Source organism: Vigna umbellata, chromosome 2 (assembly GCF_029865625.1).
Source record: "Vigna umbellata cultivar VRB3 chromosome 2, Vumbellata_1.0, whole genome shotgun sequence".
In the NCBI taxonomy this organism is placed as follows: domain Eukaryota; kingdom Viridiplantae; phylum Streptophyta; class Magnoliopsida; order Fabales; family Fabaceae; genus Vigna; species Vigna umbellata.
Window position 1 is genome coordinate 15,592,591 of NC_142166.1, and position 22,799 is coordinate 15,615,389.

Here is a 22,799-nt window from a genome sequence, read left to right on the forward strand (position 1 = left end):
CAGCATTTTTCAAATTTAAAAATCAATCTGGAAATAAGTTTCTCAAATAATCGAATGATGGATGTCCCAACTAACGATGCCCAAACCATATTTACCGTTCTTTGCCACTGACCCGGTGGTGCACATGATATGCTTCTCCTTTGTTAAAATCATCAAGGTAGTATAGCCCCCCCTCCCTCCCTCTTAATACCACGTCCAATAAGCTTCTTGCCGAGAACATTCTGAAGAAGGAAAAAAGTAGAGTACATCAATAGAACACAATTGAGTTCTTCAGTTATTCTACTTACAAACATTAATTTATTAGATAGTGTAGGAACAAGAAGAGTGTGAGATAAGGAGAGTGAGGGTGATAATGTCACAGTTCCAGCACTTGTGACCCGATATGTAACTCCATTTGCATTTGCAATGCAAGTCCTACGTGGTGGGGTTGAATGAGAGAAGTTTGTGGGATCAAAAGTCATATGGTATGTTGCCCAGAGTTAATAATTCATGCATTTGCATGTTGAGACTTAGAACTACAAAAAACTTGACCGCAGTTACCTGGTTCCATTGAGACGGAGGAGCTGGTCATAGGAACAAGCGACAATCAAGACTCGGCAGTGACTATCGCAACTTTACCAGTGCCTCCTCTAGTGAAGTGGTTTCTTTTTTCTTCTTAGCTTGCAACTCATGCCACCATTTTGGATACCCATGTAACTTGAAACAAGTTTCACGAGTATGTCTAGTGTTTCCACAATGTGTGCACTTTCCTCCATCGAATGGGCCTTTTGACTTCAAGACGGAGTTGTGTTTCCCAGCCACTAGTGTTGGTTGTTGACCAATTTTTGAGCCTTTAGTGGCCATAACCGCACCACTTTTTATATTCTCTACCCCAGATGTCATCACGGTCTGACGAGTGTCCTCTCTTAGAACATATGGATAAGTCTGCTCGATCGTGTGAAATGGCTTCAGTTGGAGTATGTCACTTCGAATCTTATCAAGTCGGTCGTCCAATCCATCGAGAAAGATATAAATTCTTTCCTCCTATAGCAAATCATTGTATTTTTGTATATCTTTCCCGCATTCCATGGGATTAAGACGTCAAAAGTCTATCTCACGCCACAACCCTTGTAGATCATTAGAATATGTTTCAATCAATCCCCCCTTCTGCCGCATCCGGGTTACCTTCCGTCGAAGGTCATAAACCTGTAACGTATCATATCCATCAAAGTATGTCGTACCAATGGCGTCCCATACCTCTTTAGCGATTGGAAAGCGGATAAAATTCCCCACCAGTGAAAGATGCAGTAAGTTGATCAACCATCCTTTCACTATCGCGTTCTCAGTTTGCCATTTACGGAATGCGGAATTAGTTTTCGATGACGGAGGAAAAGATCCATCAATATATCCCAGTTTGGCTTTGCTTGAGATGTACATCTCAGCCACCTAGGACCGTAGGGCATAGTTGGAACCATCCAACTTGATGTTGATCGGTACTATTGAAGAATCAGAGATTGACGATTGTGATGTGGGTTGCGCTTTCGAGAAAGCCTCCGTCATTTTGGCCGTAAGATTTTCACAAATGGACTCGGCAGCAGAAGCATTTGATGGCTGCACCGTGGAATCGCCATTCGCTGAAGAATCTCCCATTTCGGATGAATCACCCATCTATTTAGAGTTGTTTGCATCCCAAGATTATGCTCTTGATACCATGTATTAAAAATGAAGGTATTTTATTCACCTTAATCTTTTATTGAGTCGTTTACAGAGTATAAATAGATATAGGGAAGAGGAATTTTAGGAGCTTTTCTAGCCTATTCACGATGCTCCTAACTAAACATAAGTTTATCCCTTGATATACGTGATTTGAAAGCAATTACAATAAATGTTCCTAATTTTATGAGATTATAATGACTCATGCCAACAAGTGAGACATGTGACAGTTAACACAGCTTCTCCCCAGTAATTTTTTGGAACAAACATCTGAAAAAGAAGAACTTTAGTTACTTCAAGAAGATTACAATTCTTTTTGTTTTTGTAACCCTGTTTTTGTTTAAGAGTGTTTACACATGTTAGTTCATGAACAATACCATTATGAGACAAATAATTGAGAAATTCATTATTCGAATATTCACTACCACCAGGAGACCTAATTCTTTTAATATTTTTTCCAAATTGATTTTGGACTATACGGAAAAAATTAACAAAGATTTGGAAAACTTCTAATTTGTGTTTCATAAGGTATGTCCACATAACACTAGTACAATCGTTAATAAAGGTAGCAAATCATTTGGCTCCAAAAATATATTCTACGATAGGTCCTCAAACATCATAATGAATTAAATCAAATGGAGAAGTACTCTTTTTATTACTAATAGGATAAGATGCACGATGGTGTTTTGACAACTTACAAATAAAAGACTCAACAGACTTCTTGTTAAACAAATGAAAAAATAAGGATTTGATAAGATTGAATGAAGGATTCCCAAGCCTTTTATAGGTAAAATCGTCTCTCCCGTAGCAAGGTCTTTAAAAAGACAATAAGTTGAAAAAAATGTTATTGAACAATTTAAATCATGTGTGACTTTTCTCTTAAAGATAAAACTATTAGCTAATTGTGGAACATGTAAAACATCCTTTAATACAATAGATGATTCCAAAATTATACTCACAAAGTCGCATATAGGTATACCCTGACCATTCGCAACTGTAATAAGTTGTTCTCAATTTGTTTTACCATATGAGTTGAAGGACACATGAAAAGGTGGCATATGATCAGTTGCTCCTGAATCAAGAATTCAAATACCTTGAGACACATGACCAACAGTATTGAGATAAATCTTAGCTTTCATGGATAGAGTACAGGATCCAGAGGGCTTACTCATTGATTCAACCATTGCTTCCAAACACTCGAATTACTCTTTATAAGCTTTCATATCAAGAGACATATATGTTTTTCCCCAAACTGAGTTGTCTGTGTGAGAACAGGGATAGAGAAGAAGCTTGAAGCTTTTGGGTTTGCTCGCGAGAAATATAAAAGAGAAGAGATTAGGAAAAAAAACTCCGAATAAAGTTTTTTAAAGAAACCAACAATTGGGAAATTGGGATTTTTAATTAGGATTAGGTAATTTTTTTATTGAAAAGCTTTCCCTTCATTTTAAGAGTAATAAAAAGAAAATTGAATTTTAAAAAAAATAAATTAAATTATTATTATTATTTTTTGCAAATAATAGATATCTGCGAGTCGGATAGTATAATACTGACACCCAACCCATTTAGAAACAGGTATTAAAATACTCGCTATTCGTTACCTGCATGTAATAAATATCTGTATATAGTAACTATCCGTCATGGATTTTATCCACAATAGTAACTATCCATCATGGATTGTATTCCTAGATATTCACGGACACAAATTGTTTTTTCTTTCCCTAATCACAACCAGTAATATTCATTCTTTTATATGCTTTCAAGATTTTAGAAAATAAAAATAAAAATAAATATTAAGATGATGGATAATCTTTTTAAATAAATCTTCATTTAAAATGCTTTAGTTTTAATAAAAATATACAATTTACTTAATTACATCTAATAGTAATTATCAAGATGAATTATTCATTTTAATTATTTTATAAGGGTACTAATAATAATCACATTATCAGAATTACTCTTAAAAGTCTATGTAATAAACATGTAAATAAATAGAAAAAAGTAAGTAAGGGTTACAAAAGAACATGCTAAATAGGCTTTCAACACTAGGCCCAACATGTTTCTCCTTTCTATTTTCACTATTATTCTTGGATTTGTTTGAGAGTAGAACCGCAAAACTTCGGGGGAATTTCATAGTCAAAATAAAAAATGCCATATATTCCATTCCATCACAATGGTAACATATGATATGACAGTGTAGTAAAAAGATTTGCAGCCATTACAACCCATCACTTTTTTCTCTTTTTTTCTCCTTTTAAGACATAACATCATGTAATGATAACCAAATCAGGCTTTGCAAATTGCACTAAATCACAGAACAAGCTTCCAAATGAGTTGATAGAAGGAGAAACAAAGTGGTCTAATGAGATTGGTTTCTTAACCATTTTTTAAGGCCCTACTCCTTGATAAGAAGCACGTTGACGTAGAGCAATTCAAAGCCCCTTCCCCAAATGAAAACAAAACAAACCAAGAATTAAGAAAATGATAATTGGAAAAGTAAAAGAGAAAGCAAAAGCAGAAAATTATATATTACTTGTTTAAGGAGATTCTTTTCAATTGACCTTCTATCTTATATCTCAATTTCCTCCCAATCGAGAAAGACAATGCAAACAAAAACCCAAAATCTTTGTATCACCTTTCCTATCGAACTAGTCCTTGGTGAAAATCTTTATAGTCAAATTTCCCAAAGTCAAGTTGAAACTAACCCATTGTTGAAAAATTCAATTTAATCCAAATTAAATTTTGCAATAATAATTATAACAGTGATCAGTGACAAAAATCACATACAGGTTACCTTGTATCAAACTAGTAAACCAAAGGTTACAAGTTACAACACACATTAAACAATTGTTTTCTTTTCTTTTTTTAAGATCTCTTCCAACATTTTATTCGAAAAATGTTTCTCTTTTATGCTAGTTCAAATTCGTAAGTTAAAATGTATAATTAACTGAGGGTTAATAAAAAAAATTCATCAGAGCAATCAAAGCCAAGGACAGATCCATCACTGATAAAAAGAATTTGAAAACTTTATTCATTAGGAGAAATTTTCTTTACATGTTTTCCAGATGAATACAATATATTCCTACAAGAAAGAAGTAAGCTAAAATCACTGAAAGATAAATCATTTTGGCTTTATCTAATAACCAAAAGCTAATAAACTAGAACTGCATGTCCCCTTTTGTGAAAGATGTTATTGCATAGAATCACATCAATCTAAACAAAAAACCTTCATGCATCAACCTGAGTTAAAGCTGGACCATCAAAATAATCTTCAGCAAAGATGCCTGTGTCTTTGAAGGAGAAGTTTGACCAGTACTCCATATCTAAATCTGAAAACTTAACGTGTGATAGATCCAACTGTGAATGCTCCTTCTCTGTTTCTGGGATGGAAAACTCATTTGGTATTGAATTTTCCAAAAATACATGAGAGGCATTGCAGTCTAATTCCCTCTTATCTTCTGTGTCAGAATCTGAACTTATAGGAGAAGGGTGAAGGCTGGGTTGATTACTTATTTCTTCTTCAGGACAGACCACAACAGCCTCACAATGAGTAACAACATCCTTATTACATGTTGTAACAGATTTATTGGTTGCTGTTCCAGGTTGTGTCTCTATGATTGATGAGGTGGTGGGAACTTGTGAACCTGTAGCTGTGGAATTCACAATTAATGATTGAGTCCCTAATGGTGGGAGCACGTTTAGACCTGAGAGAGAACATGAAATAAAAGAGTTAAAATTAAATTGAAAAGATATTGTATGCTTAACATAGACAGAAACCATTATACCTTTAACTTGATTTTTCTTCCCAGGTGGTCTACCACGAGGTTTTTTTGCAATTGTGGGCGCATGTATTGCTTCACTATTCTTTCTCTTGTTAGACTGCTGCCCGTGTATTTTGTTGTATGTGTTTGTGTTCTGAACAAAGGAGGTGGTACCAGTACACACACCTAAAAAAATAAAATCAAAACTATAACACTTCGAGGACTGTAATTTCAGGAATGAAAAAAAACACCAATGTTTAAATTCATGTACCTGAAGGGGTTTTATTCGTAACAGGAATATCTATTGGGATTAGCCTCTGAAAGGAACGATAAGCATAGACGACATTTTGCACTTCCTGCACCAATTTCTCAACTCTGTACTTTTCTTGCATGATCGCAACCCTTTCTTGATTCAAGATTAAGTTTTTTCTCTTCAAAAATATATAATCATCGAGTATATGCTTTAAATTTAACGAAGGCTTGTATATCTAGAAAACAAAAAAGGAAAAATTAAATGAATTTGGTTAAGAGAGAAAGAGAAAAAGAGTTGTGCATTGTTAAAAGGAGAAAAAGAAAACCTGATTGAATGAGGAACCGGCGAAGAGGGAGGATGCTTCCATGCGGAAGGTGGCACGCGTATGCGATAAGTTGTTGGCGCAGAGATACTGGTCTACTATGAATGCAACTTGACTCGGCGAAATGTTAACCTTTCCGAACGATTCTTCCACTCCCAGGCTTTCTTGCATCATCATTTTTTATTTCTTAGAATGCAAGCAAAGAGAAATCGTGATGGCACTGTGTGAGGACAGTTTGTATTTAAACACACCAGTTTCCCACCTTTTGAATAATTTTTTTAAAATATTTTATGTTTTTTTCACTTTTAATTTCCCCTTATCCTTTTATTCAATTCTTTTCTTCACTTCTGTTTACTTAAAAATAGTTATTCTAAACTCTAATCACTCTTTTGAAATTCCAAGAAAAATCTATTAATTAGGTTCAATTATTCACTCTCAATTATAAATAACTTATATTTAATCAAATCTATGTTAATATATCAGTAAATTAACAATCTTTTATTTTCTAAATTTATAAATATTTTTTTAAAAATTATTCATTTTTCATCCAAAATAAAGTATATTTGAGATTGTTACTTTTAACCCACTACCTAATCTAATTAAAAAGTTGTGTATTGAAAATAAATTCTCGAAATGTTCGTTTTTCTTATATCTTTTGGTTATAAAATTACAAATAGTAAAATGTTTATAACGCATTAGAAAATTCTATGAAATTGTCTGCATAGTTACATTTATTATTAAACTTTCAATCCTCAATTCATGTTGTAGTACTAAGGAAAGGGTTTCAGTAATTAAATGGATTTGAGAGGATTTAAAGTTAATTTTTTTATTGTTTATTTCAGTGGATTTTGGAAGTAAAGTTTGTGAGAATTAGTGTAGAATTTGATTGATGTGAGATCAAAAAATTTTACTTCCAAATTCATTCTCACTTACCTCCAAAATCCACTCAAATATATAACAAAAGATTTACCTTCAAATCCTCCCAAATTCATTCAAGTGAACAAGGGCCAAAATTTGAGTTCTAATTACATCAAACTCATCATTCAACCTACTAAGGAACTTTATAATGCAATCTTCTTTACCAATTTGTTTTTCGTCGTTGCTAGCTACATAAACACATTTAACACTGGATCATGTGGTGGAAGACCCACTGCACAAGGAGGATTTTCATTTTAGTTATTACAAGAACTTAATGTTTTTCCTGCCATCATGGGAAATGAAATATTTAAAACTCTTCAAATTCAAGAGCTATAATTGTAAAATACAGATAAAAAAAAGTCACAAGGGACAAAGAAAATTAAGACTTGAGAAATAATTTCTTCTTCGTTTATTCAATTTAATAAACAGAAAAAACCAGTAACAACATATATAAGTGTTTGATTGTTCGAGACCAAACACTCCTAATAGCATAAAACCTAACGGGGTCTTACTTACTATACACCACGATTTCTTTCCACATCCATAAAATTTTCAAAATAACCATTTTGCTGTTTGAAAAATTGTCTTCCAGAATTACGTTCTAGAAACCTTACGGAATTTCCAGAATTATATTTCCTAATGAAATTATAGGAACATAGTTTTCGAAATAAATTTTTCAGAATAGAATTTTTCAGATACATGTATTATACATGTATTATAGAATAGAGTTTTCAAAAAAAAAGTTTAAAATAATATATAATATCTTTCGGAATGAGGTTTTTATATACTTCTAATATATTGTGAAAGTCATTTTTAAAATATACTTGGGAAAGAGCTTTTTCAAGATGATTTTTTTTTTGTGCATTTTTTTCTTTTCTATGTCTAGAACATTCTCTCTCGTCTTCTTCCTCTGCAGCAGTAATGATGAAAGCGGCGGTGATAGCAGTAATAATGACAATATGACGATGTGGTAAAGTATTAGAGAATATTTGAGTTTTTTCCTCGATACAATTAGTAATTGTGGGGTGCATGAAGCAAAGTAGAGTATTACAACAACTGTCAAGTCTGTTACATGATTAATATTCAAGAACCATGACTAACAATAGTTAGAAAAAACCTGAGCAAACCTATGGATGAAGAACACACCTGAGCAAGACACCAAATAAAAGAAGCCTTTTAGCATCATCAATGTAATTGTTCCTGCGAAAAAACATTAAGAAAACATGGAAAACATAACTCATTAGAATGTATCAAAACTTAAAAAGAATTTGACTACAATAATAAAGTAGGCTTCCTCTCTACTTTAGGCAGCAACGACTATATGGGAAAAAAAAAGGGCATTATTGTATTTTAGACCTTGTCTATATATAAACTATTGAATTTGGTAACTGTTCAAGAAAGGGAAAAAAGAAAAGCACTTGGGTGAGAACACTCTTTTTTCATAAATATCAAAAGCGGTAAGATAGAATCTAATAGGCACCCACGTCTCTGGATTCAATAAGCACTTATCTTTCATAAACATCCTTAGTCCGACACAGAAGTTGTCACTATTTGAATACAAACAAAAGGAAAATTACCTTCTCTAATTTAAAGGAAAAAAATATTTTTTCTAACGGAAAAAGAACATATTGTTTAAATTATCAGCACAAAAGATACATTTATAAATATAGTATAATAATTAGTTGTTAGTATGATGTTTATTTTGAGATTACGAAAATTTCGTATAAATGTATAAAAATAATTGAATTTCAAATATATGAAATATATTGCTAAAGCACCAGCATCCAAATTTGGATTTCAAATTTTTGTAATCAATTATGATTAGTGAAACATCTTAAAACAATTGTCTTATTGTTTTGTTTTTCAAAGATTTTTCATTAAATAATGTTTTATAAACTTAAGTGTTTAATAATTATTACTTACCTTTCAACCCCTGCAAAGAAAATTAAACATCGATTTAACGAAGGATATGTCGTTAACTGCACTCCTTTGTTTAAGGGGGAAGTTGGATTACTTAAAACAAAGAATAATAACATTATTTGAATTCTGGCATATTGACATGTTGGACGTAGTCGAGAACGAAAACTATATACCTCTAAAAGAAGAGAATGAGTTACTGGCTAGAAGCATATGGTTAGATGATTAAAAACAAAGTTACATTCTCAACTCCAAAGCTTGTAATTCTCTAATGTGTGCTTTATCTAAAGAAAAGTATAGGAAAGTCCAGGCCTTCAAAGACATCAAGGAGATGTGGGACACTCTTGTCATCACGAATGAAGGATCAAATGAAGTAAAGAGGAACAAGTTAAGTTTGTTAACCAAACAATAAGAGTTGTTCTCCAAGTTGGACAACGAGAACACTCAAGCCATGTTCAACAGATTCCAGACCATCCTAATGAGATCTATGGGTAAGGTCTATTATAATTTTGATAATATTGATAAAATTCTACATAGCCTCCCAAGGCAATGGAGACAGTAAGTCATAACTCTCATAACATCCAAGAACCTTGATAGTGTAATTATAGAAAAGTAGGTTGGGATCCCGAAGGTTCACGAGCTTGAGCTACAACAGGACAATAGACTAAGAAAAAAAGATAAAAGCGTCACTCTCAAAGCTCAAAGACCATCTCCCACAAAGGCCTTCAACACTGAAGAATCTTCTGAAGAATCTAATGATGAGGAAGATTCGAATGAAGAAGAAGAAGATGACAAATTATTATTCATCTCAAAGAAAATTCACTCCATGTGTAAAAAGAAAAGAAACACTTTGTTTAGAGGAAGAGGCATTGGGTCTACCTCAAGAAGTCAACCAAAGGATAAACAAAAAGAAGGACTGGTGGTTTGTTACAAATGCAAGAAGCCAAGGCACTTTAGATCAGGCTCAAATGAGGAAGTAGATTTCATAGACTTACACTTAGGCGTTCAAGCTTACAATGAACTTTGAATAACAATTTTTTCAAAGAAAATGAATCCTTGAAAATGATTTGATATCATTGAGAGACGAGACGAAATCATTGAAAGGGAAGCTGGTTGAGTATAAACGAGAAGTTGAAAACCTCATTTTAAAGAATGAAAGATTTGAAAAAAAGGCTCAACGATTGTCGAGGATGCTAAATGCATCAAAATACTTCAACATGAAAATGAAATTTTATATAAAGGGTTAAATAGAATATTTGAGGGAAATGAGCATTTAGGGCTCCTAATCAAGGGTTGTAGACACCCTTATGATAAGAGATGATTAGGTTTTAAAAATAGAAACACTTATCCTATTCCTAAAATTAAAATTACTTATTGTTAAAGACAAAATCGTTTATACGCCTAATCGTCTAATACTCATTTGTAATCATGTGAAGATTATAGTGGAACCAGTATAAAATCTCTTGTGCAATTATTTCTTCTCTTACCTAAATGATCCTCTTGTGAAAACCTGCAATCGTGCTTTATTTCCAAACACAAGAATCTTCCAAGCTAAATGATATTTTTCATGAAGAAAGTTCTTAATAAAATGTTGTAGTATCTACATTCTGAATAGCACGACAAACTTTTTTTATTATACAAATCTATTGAGTCAAGCCTTTAATCATTTAAAGGAAAATTTCAAGAGCTCGGTAGCGTGCTATATCAGGAGGGTTGTGAAAAATTTTCCATTAACACTATTCAACCCCTCCCCCTTCTAGTGTGTTTTTGGTACTTCGCTTATTTTGTTAATCCCAATGATAAAAATACTAGTTATACATCAACTTCTGAAAATAAGAAGATGTCCAAATCCAATAAGAAAGGATAAAATGCTAGATGGGTACCTAAATACAAAATAATCTTTCTTGCAAATATGCTTAGCATTCGAAAAGAAACCCATGTCCTGGTACCTGAACAGTGGGTGCTCATGACACATGACCGGGAGAAAGGTGTATGTTCCAAAGTCTAAGGAGTAAGAAGGGAGGAATAGTAACCTATGAAGGAAACCAAAAAGGCAAAATAATTGGCATTGGAAAGATATGTACAGACATTTCCCCCTTTATTGATAATGTATTCATTAACATAATTTGTTTAACATAAGTCAATTATGTGACAGTGAATATAATGTTGTTTCCGAAAAAGGCCAATGTAGAGTCATAGACAACAAAGGTCTACTAGTATTTTCTGTTGATAGGCAAGGAAACTTATACAAGATAGACCTAAATGAGTTGCATGCTCAAAGTGTTTCATGTCTAGTGTCTATAAAAGATGAGGCAATGATATGGCATAATAAATATGGACATGCAAACATGAGATTAATCTCAAAGTTGCAATACCATGACATTGTGAGAGGGTTGCCTAAAGTGTCATTCAACACAGTCTTTTGTGATACTTACGTGAAAGACAAACATGTCAAAGAATCTTTTAAATGTAAAAATGTTATTTATACTAAAAGACCTTTTGAGTTGTCTCATATAGATGTATTTGGTCTTACAAAAACCACATTTGTAAGTGATAAATGCTATGGACTAGTAGTAGTCGACGACTTCACTAGATGGACATGGGTAAAATTCTTAACCTATAAGGATGGTGCTTTTGACACCTTTTCTAAACTTTATAAGGTAGAAAATAAAAAAGATTGTAAGATTATGACAATCAGAAGTGACCATGGTGGAGAATTCGAAAATGAACATTTTTAAAAAATTTACGAAAATTCTTAAATAAATCAAACTCATAAAAAGATAGAAAAAAAACAAAGAAAAAAACCATTACAAAACACAACATCCATTTATTTGAAAATTGAAAATTTTATAAAAAAGGAACAAAATAAAATAAAAATTAATAAGTCTAAATATATTTCTATTGAACCTAACTATCCGCCTTAGTTTCACTCTTCTCCAATTTCCATCTTATCATTGAAGAAAGAAATAGGGAGAGAAATCGAAGTTCACCTAAAAGTTATATATTTTGTGGGACCATTTTGATGAATAATATAAAGCAGTAAATGTAAGGTTCTATATAAAACCAAAGCCGTTTTTGGTTAGTATTGGTTGAACACACTCGAAACACCTGCTGTTAATTGGTCATTGTCTTGTTGCATTCTTTCTCAATCTCACAAGTTCTTTTTCCTTTCCATTTCTTCATTACTGTGTACACAAATATTTCCCAAAAACTATTGTCAAATTATAGATCAATTTATAATATATAATTAAGTATAAATCTTATTTTAAGGTTTTGTAGAACTAAATTATATTTAAAATCTATTTCTTAATAATTAAGACTTTAAAATATCTCATTTTATATTTAAATTCAATTCACATATTCAAAGTAGTCAAATTATACAATAACTCTGCTAAAAAGAAAGAAGATAATGCAAAACAATATAATAAATAATAAAAATATTGAATTAATATCATTTTTAGTTGGGATGAATATTAGATCTTTTTACAAAAAAATGGTGTGATTCAAAGTTAATATTACAAAACTTAGGCATTTTTTTAAAAATAATTTTTTTTATCACCACGAGCAAGTCAATTTTAGTATATATTGTGACATCCCAAAATATATAGAAAAGACATACATATAATAAAGACGTCATCATGCATAATATAGGAAAGCAGTCAAGAGTAATTAGGATTTCAGTCATCCTTAGAATAATGTGGAATTGAAAACTAGAGTATTAGAGTTTCTCCCCGGAAATTACAGAGAATTTAAAACTTTAGATGCATTAAAGTCCTTCAAAATAATATGAGTTCATGGAATTAAAAGCTAGCCAATCTAAGTTGTAGCGCTGTCGTCCCCATCAAGAGCTGCTTCCAAATTGTCCTCCTCGCTATCTGCTCCCACCCAAGTGGATGATCATCGCAAAAGGAAACATACACAAGCAACAACAACCAAGCAAGCAAGGGTGAGCTAGATATAAAATCATGTTATAACAGTCACAGGCAACATGAAAATAAAGACAAATACAATACACAACACACACATGACTTGTTGCACTTAAACTTGACTCATCCGGACTAGAATGATTGCCGAGCTATGGCGGGTTATGCACTCGTGGTGGCCTCTACTGCTTAGCAAAGCCATTGCCAATGGGTTTTACCCTACCACACTCACGAGGTTAGTCCGTCATCACTCACCTTGGGCCATACTGGAAGCACCCAAGACTAGGACCTCCTGCTACTCTTCACCACATGAATCAATCCTCTCTACTTGAGAATGAAAGACCATTGGAGCGTCAGGAACACCCCCAAGACTGAGCTACCATGCAATTCATTCAAAACATTACTAGGGCACCACCATGAATTTTCTCCTGAAAGATCAAGGAATTACGTCCAACACTACAGGGCACCACCATGTGACCTCCCTTTGAGATCCATGGTGATGGAATCCTATTTGACTTAGTCTTCCTTTTGTATTTTTAGATTTTCTAGCTTAGTTCTTAAGGAGCATGGGTTACTATAAATACCCAACTCCTCTCTTGTATTAGGACTTTTGAGATTAATGAGAATTAAGTTTTCTGAAATAGAAACAATTCTCTCTTAAAAGTCAGGTTAGAGAGTCCAAAGACTCCCTCTAGCCACCTTCCTTGCACACTGCCTTCATTCTCATTTTCTTTGAATTCCACTGTGCTCCATTTATTTCTCTCGTTTCCTCGCTACTATTCTTCGCTGCTACCTCACGTCAGCACTCCAAACTGCCTACACCTTCAGCAGCCACGCGTCCTCTTTCGTATCCTCATCAGCACATCACTCTTCACTTATTTTTTCATTCACGTTTCTCTCTCGAGAATGTTCTTCATCATCACCAACCATTCTTCATCACAGATCCATTTCTTTGCTTCAGTAAGTCTCAGATTCACCAGTTTCTTCATCCTTATTCCACTGTCTCCGAATCATCTGCACCTTTGGTTAGGGTTTCTTCATCTTTCATCATTTTCTCTGATTTTAGCCGATTAAAATCACTCTTGATTCGTTCCAAACCTTTTCCACCGTTCAATCTTCATTTTGAACCGATTAATCGGTTCATATTGGGTTTCCTTCCATTTCTAGGGTTTCTATCGAGTTTAACCCTCTGTTTTTGTCATTTTCCGCTGCGTATTCTTCGTCGGAGAAGCTTCGAGGAGGTCCGGTTTGTGTTCGCGCAGCTTCAATCGACCTCTCCTCGGGCGTTCGTCCATCAAGTGGTATTCAGAGCTCGGTTCGAGCACGCTTCGAAGGTAAGTATCTCGGTTCGTCTCTGTCTCGGTTTGATTCTGTTCTTTGCGTTTTGTTTCGATTCGGTCTTGTCTGATTCATATTTTGTTCATTTTGATTATGATTCGCGTTTCTGTTTTATGTCATCCTCTGTTCGTTTTGTCTCGTTGGGATTCTTTGTGTTTTGTTTTCGTTCAATTTCAGAGTTGTTCATCATTTTCCTTCATTGTCTTGAGTGTTCTGATTTGTTTTGTGCCTTGAGTCATTACTTTGATTTTTATTTTCATTTTATTCGGTGATTTCACTTTATTTGAGTTTTTATTTTCTAAATCCATTTCTGTCATGTTTTAGTCTTGTGCTTTGTTTTATTTTGTTATTCTTAATCTGAGTTTAACCTTTCAAATTTCCAATTCATGATTTGATTTGATATCTGCCTTGTTTGAATCTGGTCAATCATCAAGAGCCGTGACATTCAATTGAATGAGTTCGATGACAGATTTCAGTGGCAGCATTGGTTGATGTATCATGTGATAATTGTGCGATTCATGATCTGAAATGTGTTTGAATGTGAATGTCATTGCACACCAAATGAGTGATGAATTTCAATTGTGAGCTCGGGTGCAAATGATTAACATCAACACTGTTTTTTCACCAATTACACCGAAATTGGAATTTGCTTTGAAGAGTCTGTGAGTCATTCATACTTGGTTTTAAATTCTTTGCCAAGTTCTGATTCAAAATTTTTCCAGTATTGACTTTGTTTCATTGGCATCTATTGAGGTATTTGAATCTGCAGAATTGCATTAAAACTGTTTACAACAGTGATTGAATTTAGTTTGAACTTCTGAGTTTGTGAGCCATAGTGTGCATTCACTGTTTTCACTTTGCTATCAATTCTGCAATTGAGAATACATTTTTGGTCACTCAAGGAAGCCTAAACCAGTGGTATTTGAAACTATAACTGTGGCTGAGAGTGATTAACCTCTTGTTTTCCTTTGGATTTGTTTTTTTTTTAGTTGAACCATGTTTACTTTCCTTTGGCAAAAATTTGATTAAGTTGCAAAAACTGATTAGGTGATCTGTTGTGAATTGTGACTGAAAATAGCAAGTTCTAAAGTGTTATCCAACTCGTCCATTTGGCTATCAAATTGTGAAAAAAAAAAGAGCAAAGAGAACTGGTGCAATTCACAATATTGTTCACTGTTTCAGTAAACTATTTCTGCCAAAATCAAATCAGATATAACTTTCTTTAGTCATAACTGGTTCAACTTAAGTCCTTTTTATTGTTTTTAAAATCTGTTCTAGTTCTATTCCATAGGTTCTATTTGTTGTGCTTACTTTGATCAAAAGCTTTGTTTCTTGCTTGTCTTGGTTGATAACTCTGGTTTTGTCTCAGTGCACGTGTAAACTCTGATCTGCTGTTCTGTAATTGAGCTTTTGTTTGCTTTCATAATCTGATCTTGAGTCAGTTTCTCTGCTGTGTTGTCCTTATTTGTGGCTGTTCTGTTTTGGTTTCTGATTTTGACCTTAGCCTAGCCATTCTTGATTGAGAAGCTTGTTACACTCTGGTTTCTGGAATTTGAAAGAAGGTTTGTGTGCTTGGTAGCATCTTAGGTGGTGGTGGTCTGGAAGACTCTCCAGCTTTGAACTGCCAAGGGAGAATCTCCCTTCCAAACCTTTCATTTTTTATTTTTGAGTGCTTTAAACTTCCAGAGATAGACCTGATTTTTGTGAGTTTTGTGTGGCTGCATCTAAGAGCCAAATTTCTTGTTGAGAGTGTGTTCTTGTTTAAGTGCTGAAATAACTTCTGAACTTGCAATGTGCTGACCATTTAGTTGTGCAGATTTTGTTCTGATTAACACTGTTCAAAAGCAGTTTGCACATGTGGGAAGTCTAACACAAGAATACCTACAGTGGAGAAAAAGGAGCTTTGCTACCTTCATAAACTACACCAAGTTGAATAGGGAGTTTTTTTTTATTCTGTTGTGTAGTTTCGTGCTATATTGGTGCCTGATTAGAAATAGTTAACCATATTTGATTGAATATTCTGCTTGGATATCATATGGTTTAAACTGTTCCTGAAAATTGAATTTGGTTTAGCAAGTTTGGACATTCATACATTAAGTGATAGTGCTGGTCTAGTATTATTGTTGGCTTAGCAGATTTAACGTAGGCAAACTATTTCTTTGATTCAATTCTGGCTCATAAATTGGATGTTGTAATTGTTGTTTGGAAGCTGCAATAATCCTTTAAGGGTTCAAAAACACCAATGCAGGGAGAAAGTTAAATTAGGGATGGGATTTGTTTTCTGTGTTGATAATAATCCAATCTGAACTGTGCTGTTATAAATACTAATTCTTTTGTTTCTCTGGGATCTTGGTGTATAGATAAACTGCAGCATTGAGTGGGATTTGGGAGTGCAGACCAGAACCTTCACTGATAGCACCTCAACAGAGTTTAGCTTAAGCAACCAGAAGCAGAAGCAATTCACGTGGGAGTGTTAAACTGAAGGGAGTTTCTTTCATCTTAAATTACTTCTGTTGTGGTTGAACTGTTCCTGTTATAGCCTGTATTGCTTAGCATTATTTGGAAGTTGATCTGGTATGGTAATTTTTGTACACTAGGATTAGCCAATCTGAATCTGACTCTGAATTGGAATTGATTCTGCATTGCATTGGATTAGTCAGGTTTTGATTAGTCTGGATGGTTGTTTAATCAGCTTTGATTTACACCTATTTGCATCTGGTTTAATATCCATTTCCATTTGTGCCTTGCTGAAATTTGGTGTGAAATTTTAGTGTGCAGAGCTGATCTGTTTGGTAGTTTAGTTGGAATTACATATTTGACATTGATTTGCATTGTGTTCTCTGCTGAACTAGTTGTGAATTTTCTGTGTAGTTTGGGAAAAGCCATACTGATTGTACTGTAGCAGACTGTAAATTGTGCACTGAATCCTATAAGTTGACACCATTATTTGAGCAACAACAAAATCTCAGTGGAAAGCTTGTGCAGCCAAGAGAAAGGGAAGTTCTTACTGCCCTATATCCTCTTTTGCAATTTGTTTTAACTAAGTGAATACTCACAACAGTTTTGTGTATTTGTGATTATAGGATAAACCAGAAGCTAGAAAAGGGGACAAAGCTGGCCGAACTAGCAACAGGAGGAGTGTACATCTTTTTGGCACAAGGACTTGGCATCAAAGGTGGACTGTAGCTGAACCAGTACCTGACCGTGGCAGTGTACATGTTTTGTAATTTTTTGTCCCATTTGATGTGTAATAGGCTGATAGGCTAGCTTTCTTTTAGTTTCATTTTTTGTGTGTAAAAGGGCCTTTTATAAAGTCCAAGTCTTTGGAAGAGTCCTTGGTGCTCTTTCAAACTCTTGGCAACTTTTCTTGACTATTTTGTTTTTCTTTAACATAGCTAGACAGGTGAATGTGTCTTGTTAGCCAAAGCTACAAGCTTCACCATAGGAGTAGACTTTAATATTGATTTGATTTGTGTTTCTCGTAGGGGTCATTAGAGTCCGCTGGTTTCTTTAGTGTTTTTGTTTCTTTGATTTTTATGTTCACGTTTAGGGATGATTAGGCTGAAAGGGATTAAACTCTAAGCCTTTTCACATTAGAGTCCGAGAGTCTAGTCTTTTATTTGTGCTTAATTGTTTGAGTTGTGTACTTTGTTTCTAAAGGTGATTTTAATTTAAGGGGTAATTAGTTAGTAGCCTAAGACATTTCTGGCAAGGCAAGACTTGGTACTTAAGCAGCTCTTTAGCTCACCTCTCTTACCTGGGACTTGTCTAAGTGAAAGTTTTGAACCCTTTAGATTAAGAAAACTTTTAAAATCAAAGATGTCTTCTTATGGTTCATATAGGTCTTCTAGGTTAGATAAAGCTGATGAAATGTTTAAACAAGCTAGGAATCTTCCATCATTTGGTAAAGACATAGGTGCATTAACATACCTAGCTTGGGAAAAAGAAATTGATAAAATAAATCCTTGGTTTTGTGAAGAGAGTGAATATTATGTTCTTAGTATATATCTCTCTAAGTTAGAAGTGCATGCAAGAGAGTGGTGGAATGAAAGACAATATCATGTTAGGAAAGGTAGAAAGTCCTCCATACGTGATTGGCATGATTTAAAAGCTTGCATGAGAAGAAAGTTTGTGCCTTCAAGCATTAAAAGAAACCTAGAACTAATTAGGGATTGCATTAATGATGGAAAATTATTTCTTGAGAGTTTAAATGATCATGGGTTTCTTCGTAGAGAATTAGAATTTGGGGCAAGACTTAAGGAGATCAAGGATAAGAAAAGAGAACGAGAGATTGAGAGAAAAGAAAAGGAAGAAAAGAAAGAAGAAGAGAAGAGAGAGAGAGAACAAATAGAGAAAAGAGAAGAGAGAAGAAGAGAGGAATTAAGAAGAGAAGAAGAAAGAAAAGAAGAAAAGAGAGAAAGGCAAGAAAGAGAGAAGAAAGAAAAGGAGAAATTGTTACTGATGACAAATCCTATTCTTTCAAAGACTGTGGGACCTAAAAGGGAAGGTTTCCAAATCTTTACTTCTTTTCCAATAATTGATTACTTTTCAATTTTTGACTTCTCTTTCAAACCAATTGTCATGAAAACATTTTCAAAATATGACAATTCAAATCTTGAGTTATTGTTATCTTTAAGAAAACAATTAACTCAAGATAAAATTGAATTTGGACTTCTAAAATTTTCAAAGATTACAAATCAAAGTATTAGAAGTTCTTATTCTCTTGTTTTTAAAGAAAAATTCTTTCTTGGATTAATATTAACCGAAGATATATTTGATGTGTATTGCAGATTCGTGTTTGATCCAGGAGGAAGAAAACTAGATCTAAAAGAATAAGGCCACTCCAAGATGGCCATGCTCCCAAAGATTGTGTGGAACTTCTTCATAAGGCGATTGCCAGATTTGAGGACAAATCTTTTCTTAAGAGGGAGGGCATGATGGAATCCTATTTGACTTAGTCTTCCTTTTGTATTTTTAGATTTTCTAGCTTAGTTCTTAAGGAGCATGGGTTACTATAAATACCCAACTCCTCTCTTGTATTAGGACTTTTGAGATTAATGAGAATTAAGTTTTCTGAAATAGAAACAATTCTCTCTTAAAAGTCAGGTTAGAGAGTCCAAAGACTCCCTCTAGCCACCTTCCTTGCACACTGCCTTCATTCTCATTTTCTTTGAATTCCACTGTGCTCCATTTATTTCTCTCGTTTCCTCGCTACTATTCTTCGCTGCTACCTCACATCAGCACTCCAAACTGCCTACACCTTCAGCAGCCACGCGTCCTCTTTCGTATCCTCATCAGCACATCACTCTTCACTTATTTTTTTCATTCACGTTTCTCTCTCGAGAATGTTCTTCATCATCACCAACCATTCTTCATCACAGATCCATTTCTTTGCTTCAGTAAGTCTCAGATTCACCAGTTTCTTCATCCTTATTCCACTGTCTCCGAATCATCTGCACCTTTGGTTAGGGTTTCTTCATCTTTCATCATTTTCTCTGATTTTAGCCGATTAAAATCACTCTTGATTCGTTCCAAACCTTTTCCACCGTTCAATCTTCATTTTGAACCGATTAATCGGTTCATATTGGGTTTCCTTCCATTTCTAGGGTTTCTATCGAGTTTAACCCTCTGTTTTTGTCATTTTCCGCTGCGTATTCTTCGTCGGAGAAGCTTCGAGGAGGTCCGGTTTGTGCTCGCGCAGCTTCAATCGACCTCTCCTCGGGCGTTGGTCCATCACATGGAATTACGTCCATCAACCATACTAGTACAAGCACATATTTTTAACCACCAAACATGTTTCACATACTCACATACTTGTAATATAATCACATTATCACATCATACTATGCGTTGCAATCATCCCACACACTTAATTCAACCCAAAACAAAAGCAAAAGGGGCTGGAACCGAACGCTACCAAATAAACCCTGACCGCACGGTACCAAATAAACCCTGACCGAACGGTACCAAAACAACACCTAACCGAACGCTATTAAATCAACCCTGACGGAACGCTACCAAATAAACCCTGACCGAACGCTACCAAATCAACATCTAACCGAACGCTACTAAATCAACCCTAACCGAACGCTACCAAATTACACCTGACCGAACGGTACCAAATCAACACCTGACCGAACGGTACCAAATCAACCCTGACCAAACGGTACCAAATCAACCATAACCGAACGATACTAAATCAGCACCTGACCAAACGCTACCAAATAAACCCTGACCGAACGGTACCAAATCAACACCTAACCGAACGCTATTAAATTAACCCTGACCGAACGCTACCAAATAAACCCTGACCGAACGCTACCAAATCAACATCTAACCGAACAGTACCAAATCAACACCTAATCGAACGCTATTAAATCAACCCTGACCGAACGCTACCAAATAAACCCTGACCGAACGCTACCAAATCAACACCTAACCGAACGCTACTAAATCAACCCTGACCGAACGCTACCAAATAAACCCTGACCGAACGTGTTCAAGACCGAACTCTAGGGGTTTTGGCCGAGCATGTATAGCTTCGGTCGAACGGTTTGATCTTTGGCTGAACACTAAGAGCTTTGGCCGAACGGTTTGATCTTTGGCTGCCCTCTAAGAGCTTGGCCGAACGGTAGGACCTTTGGCCGAGTACTGAGACCTTTGGCCGAACGCTATGAGGCCGAACACTACCTAGATATAGGGTAACTAAAACCGAACGGTACTGACCGAGAGTAGCACCAAACCGAATGATATAAGACTGAGAGCAGCATAAGACCGAACGGTAAGCTGTAGCGTTCTGCATATTTCTCCAGAATTGCAACCAGACTCCAGAGTACCATCTCCATTTTCCCCAGATCGATTTACAACACAAATTTTCAGTTCCACAATTACTCATACAGATCCATACAAAACAAGGTCACTCTAAACACAAATTTGTTCATCAAACAACAGAATATTACAGATCTCAGCACATGTATTGTTCATAAAACCCATAGAAAAGTATCTAGCTCCCCTTACCTGGGTTTCTCCAAGCACAACTATTGAAATTGTCCTAGCAGTACCCTTGACAGCACAAGAAATCAACCTGCCCCGATCGGAAAGAAGAAGATGTTCGGTAGAAATGAAGCCCTCTACTCCGCAGACCCTTGGGTAGCACCAAAATCGAATTCCTATGGTTCAAGGAGCTGGGAATCTAGAGAGAAGTCAGAGAAAATTAGGGCTGAAGTTTTAGAGAGAGGATATGGCTTTGAAGAAAATGTGCAGAACTTGATAAAGTTAATATGGTTTATACATTAATAAAATAAAGAAAAAGTCTCTCCTTTAATTTAATTGGCAAAAAGGCAAAATAATTGGCATTGGAAAGATATGTACAGACATTTCCCCCTTTATTGATAATGTATTCATTAACATAATTTGTTTAACATAAGTCAATTATGTGACAGTGAATATAATGTTGTTTTCGAAAAAGGCCAATGTAGAGTCATAGACAACAAAGGTCTACTAGTATTTTCTGTTGATAGGCAAGGAAACTTATACAAGATAGACCTAAATGAGTTGCATGCTCAAAGTGTTTCATGTCTAGTGTCTATAAAAGATGAGGCAATGATATGGCATAATAAATATGGACATGCAAACATGAGATTAATCTCAAAGTTGCAATACCATGACATTGTGAGAGGGTTGCCTAAAGTGTCATTCAACAGAGTCTTTTGTGATACTTACGTGAAAGACAAACATGTCAAAGAATCTTTTAAATGTAAAAATGTTATTTATACTAAAAGACCTTTTGAGTTGTCTCATATAGATGTATTTGGTCTTACAAAAACCACATTTGTAAGTGATAAATGCTATGGACTAGTAGTAGTCGACGACTTCACTAGATGGACATGGATAAAATTCTTAACCTATAAGGATGGTGCTTTTGACACCTTTTCTAAACTTTATAAGGTAGAAAATAAAAAAGATTGTAAGATTATGACAATCAGAAGTGACCATGGTGGAGAATTCGAAAATGAACATTTTTAAAAAATTTACGAAAATTCTTAAATAAATCAAACTCATAAAAAGATAGAAAAAAAACAAAGAAAAAAACCATTACAAAACACAACATCCATTTATTTGAAAATTGAAAATTTTATAAAAAAGGAACAAAATAAAATAAAAATTAATAAGTCTAAATCTATTTCTATTGAACCTAACTATCCGCCTTAGTTTCACTCTTCTCCAATTTCCATCTTATCATTGAAGAAAGAAATAGGGAGAGAAATCGAAGTTCACCTAAAAGTTATATATTTTGTGGGACCATTTTGATGAATAATATAAAGCAGTAAATGTAAGGTTCTATATAAAACCAAAGCCGTTTTTGGTTAGTATTGGTTGAACACACTAAAAACACCTGGTGTTAATTGGTCATTGTCTTGTTGCATTCTTTCTCAATCTCACAAGTTCTTTTTCCTTTCCATTTCTTCATTACTATGTACACAAATATTTCCCAAAAACTATTGTCAAATTATAGATCAATTTATAATATATATTTAAGTATAAATCTTATTTTAAGGTTTTGTAGAACTAAATTATATTTAAAATCTATTTCTTAATAATTAAGACTTTAAAATATCTCATTTTATATTTAAATTCAATTCACATATTCAAAGTAGTCAAATTATACAATAACTCTG

At 34.3% G+C, this 22,799-nt stretch overlaps 2 protein-coding genes across 2 annotated transcripts; both read right to left on the reverse strand.

Moving 5' to 3' along the window:
• Nucleotides 1-152: 152 nt before the first annotated feature.
• On the reverse strand, nucleotides 153-1,416 carry LOC148203495 (uncharacterized). Its single transcript, XM_088107622.1, has 3 exons — nucleotides 1,165-1,416; nucleotides 619-1,023; nucleotides 153-221 (listed from the first exon to the last, which is right to left on the reverse strand). Exons 1-3 carry the CDS (start codon nucleotides 1,414-1,416, stop codon nucleotides 153-155), a joined length of 726 nt encoding a protein of 241 aa, XP_087963748.1.
• A 3,501-nt stretch (nucleotides 1,417-4,917) lies between these two features.
• LOC148203496 (uncharacterized) lies at nucleotides 4,918-6,279 on the reverse strand. The gene is made up of 4 exons (XM_088106211.1): nucleotides 6,029-6,279; nucleotides 5,722-5,938; nucleotides 5,475-5,636; nucleotides 4,918-5,393 (listed from the first exon to the last, which is right to left on the reverse strand). The coding sequence occupies exons 1-4, from the start codon at nucleotides 6,200-6,202 to the stop codon at nucleotides 4,918-4,920; spliced, it is 1,029 nt and encodes a 342-aa protein (XP_087962337.1). The 5' UTR covers nucleotides 6,203-6,279.
• Nucleotides 6,280-22,799: the final 16,520 nt, after the last annotated feature.

What these genes read in the sequence shown, in the direction of transcription:
- LOC148203495 (XM_088107622.1), bottom strand. Translation starts at nt 1,416, where the DNA reads ATGTACATCTCAAGCAAAGCCAAACTGGGATATATTGATGGATCTTTT. An exon ending in TTTATGACCTTCGACGGAAG is followed by an intron (nt 1,024 to 1,164) that starts GTAACCCGGATG and finishes GATTTGCTATAG; the next exon opens with GAGGAAAGAATTTATATCTT. An exon ending in CTTCACTAGAGGAGGCACTG is followed by an intron (nt 222 to 618) that starts GTAAAGTTGCGA and finishes TTCCTTCTTCAG; the next exon opens with AATGTTCTCGGCAAGAAGCT.
- LOC148203496 (XM_088106211.1), bottom strand. Translation starts at nt 6,202, where the DNA reads ATGATGATGCAAGAAAGCCTGGGAGTGGAAGAATCGTTCGGAAAGGTT. An exon ending in CCGGTTCCTCATTCAATCAG is followed by an intron (nt 5,939 to 6,028) that starts GTTTTCTTTTTC and finishes TTTGTTTTCTAG; the next exon opens with ATATACAAGCCTTCGTTAAA. An exon ending in GAAGAAAAATCAAGTTAAAG is followed by an intron (nt 5,394 to 5,474) that starts GTATAATGGTTT and finishes GTTCTCTCTCAG; the next exon opens with GTCTAAACGTGCTCCCACCA.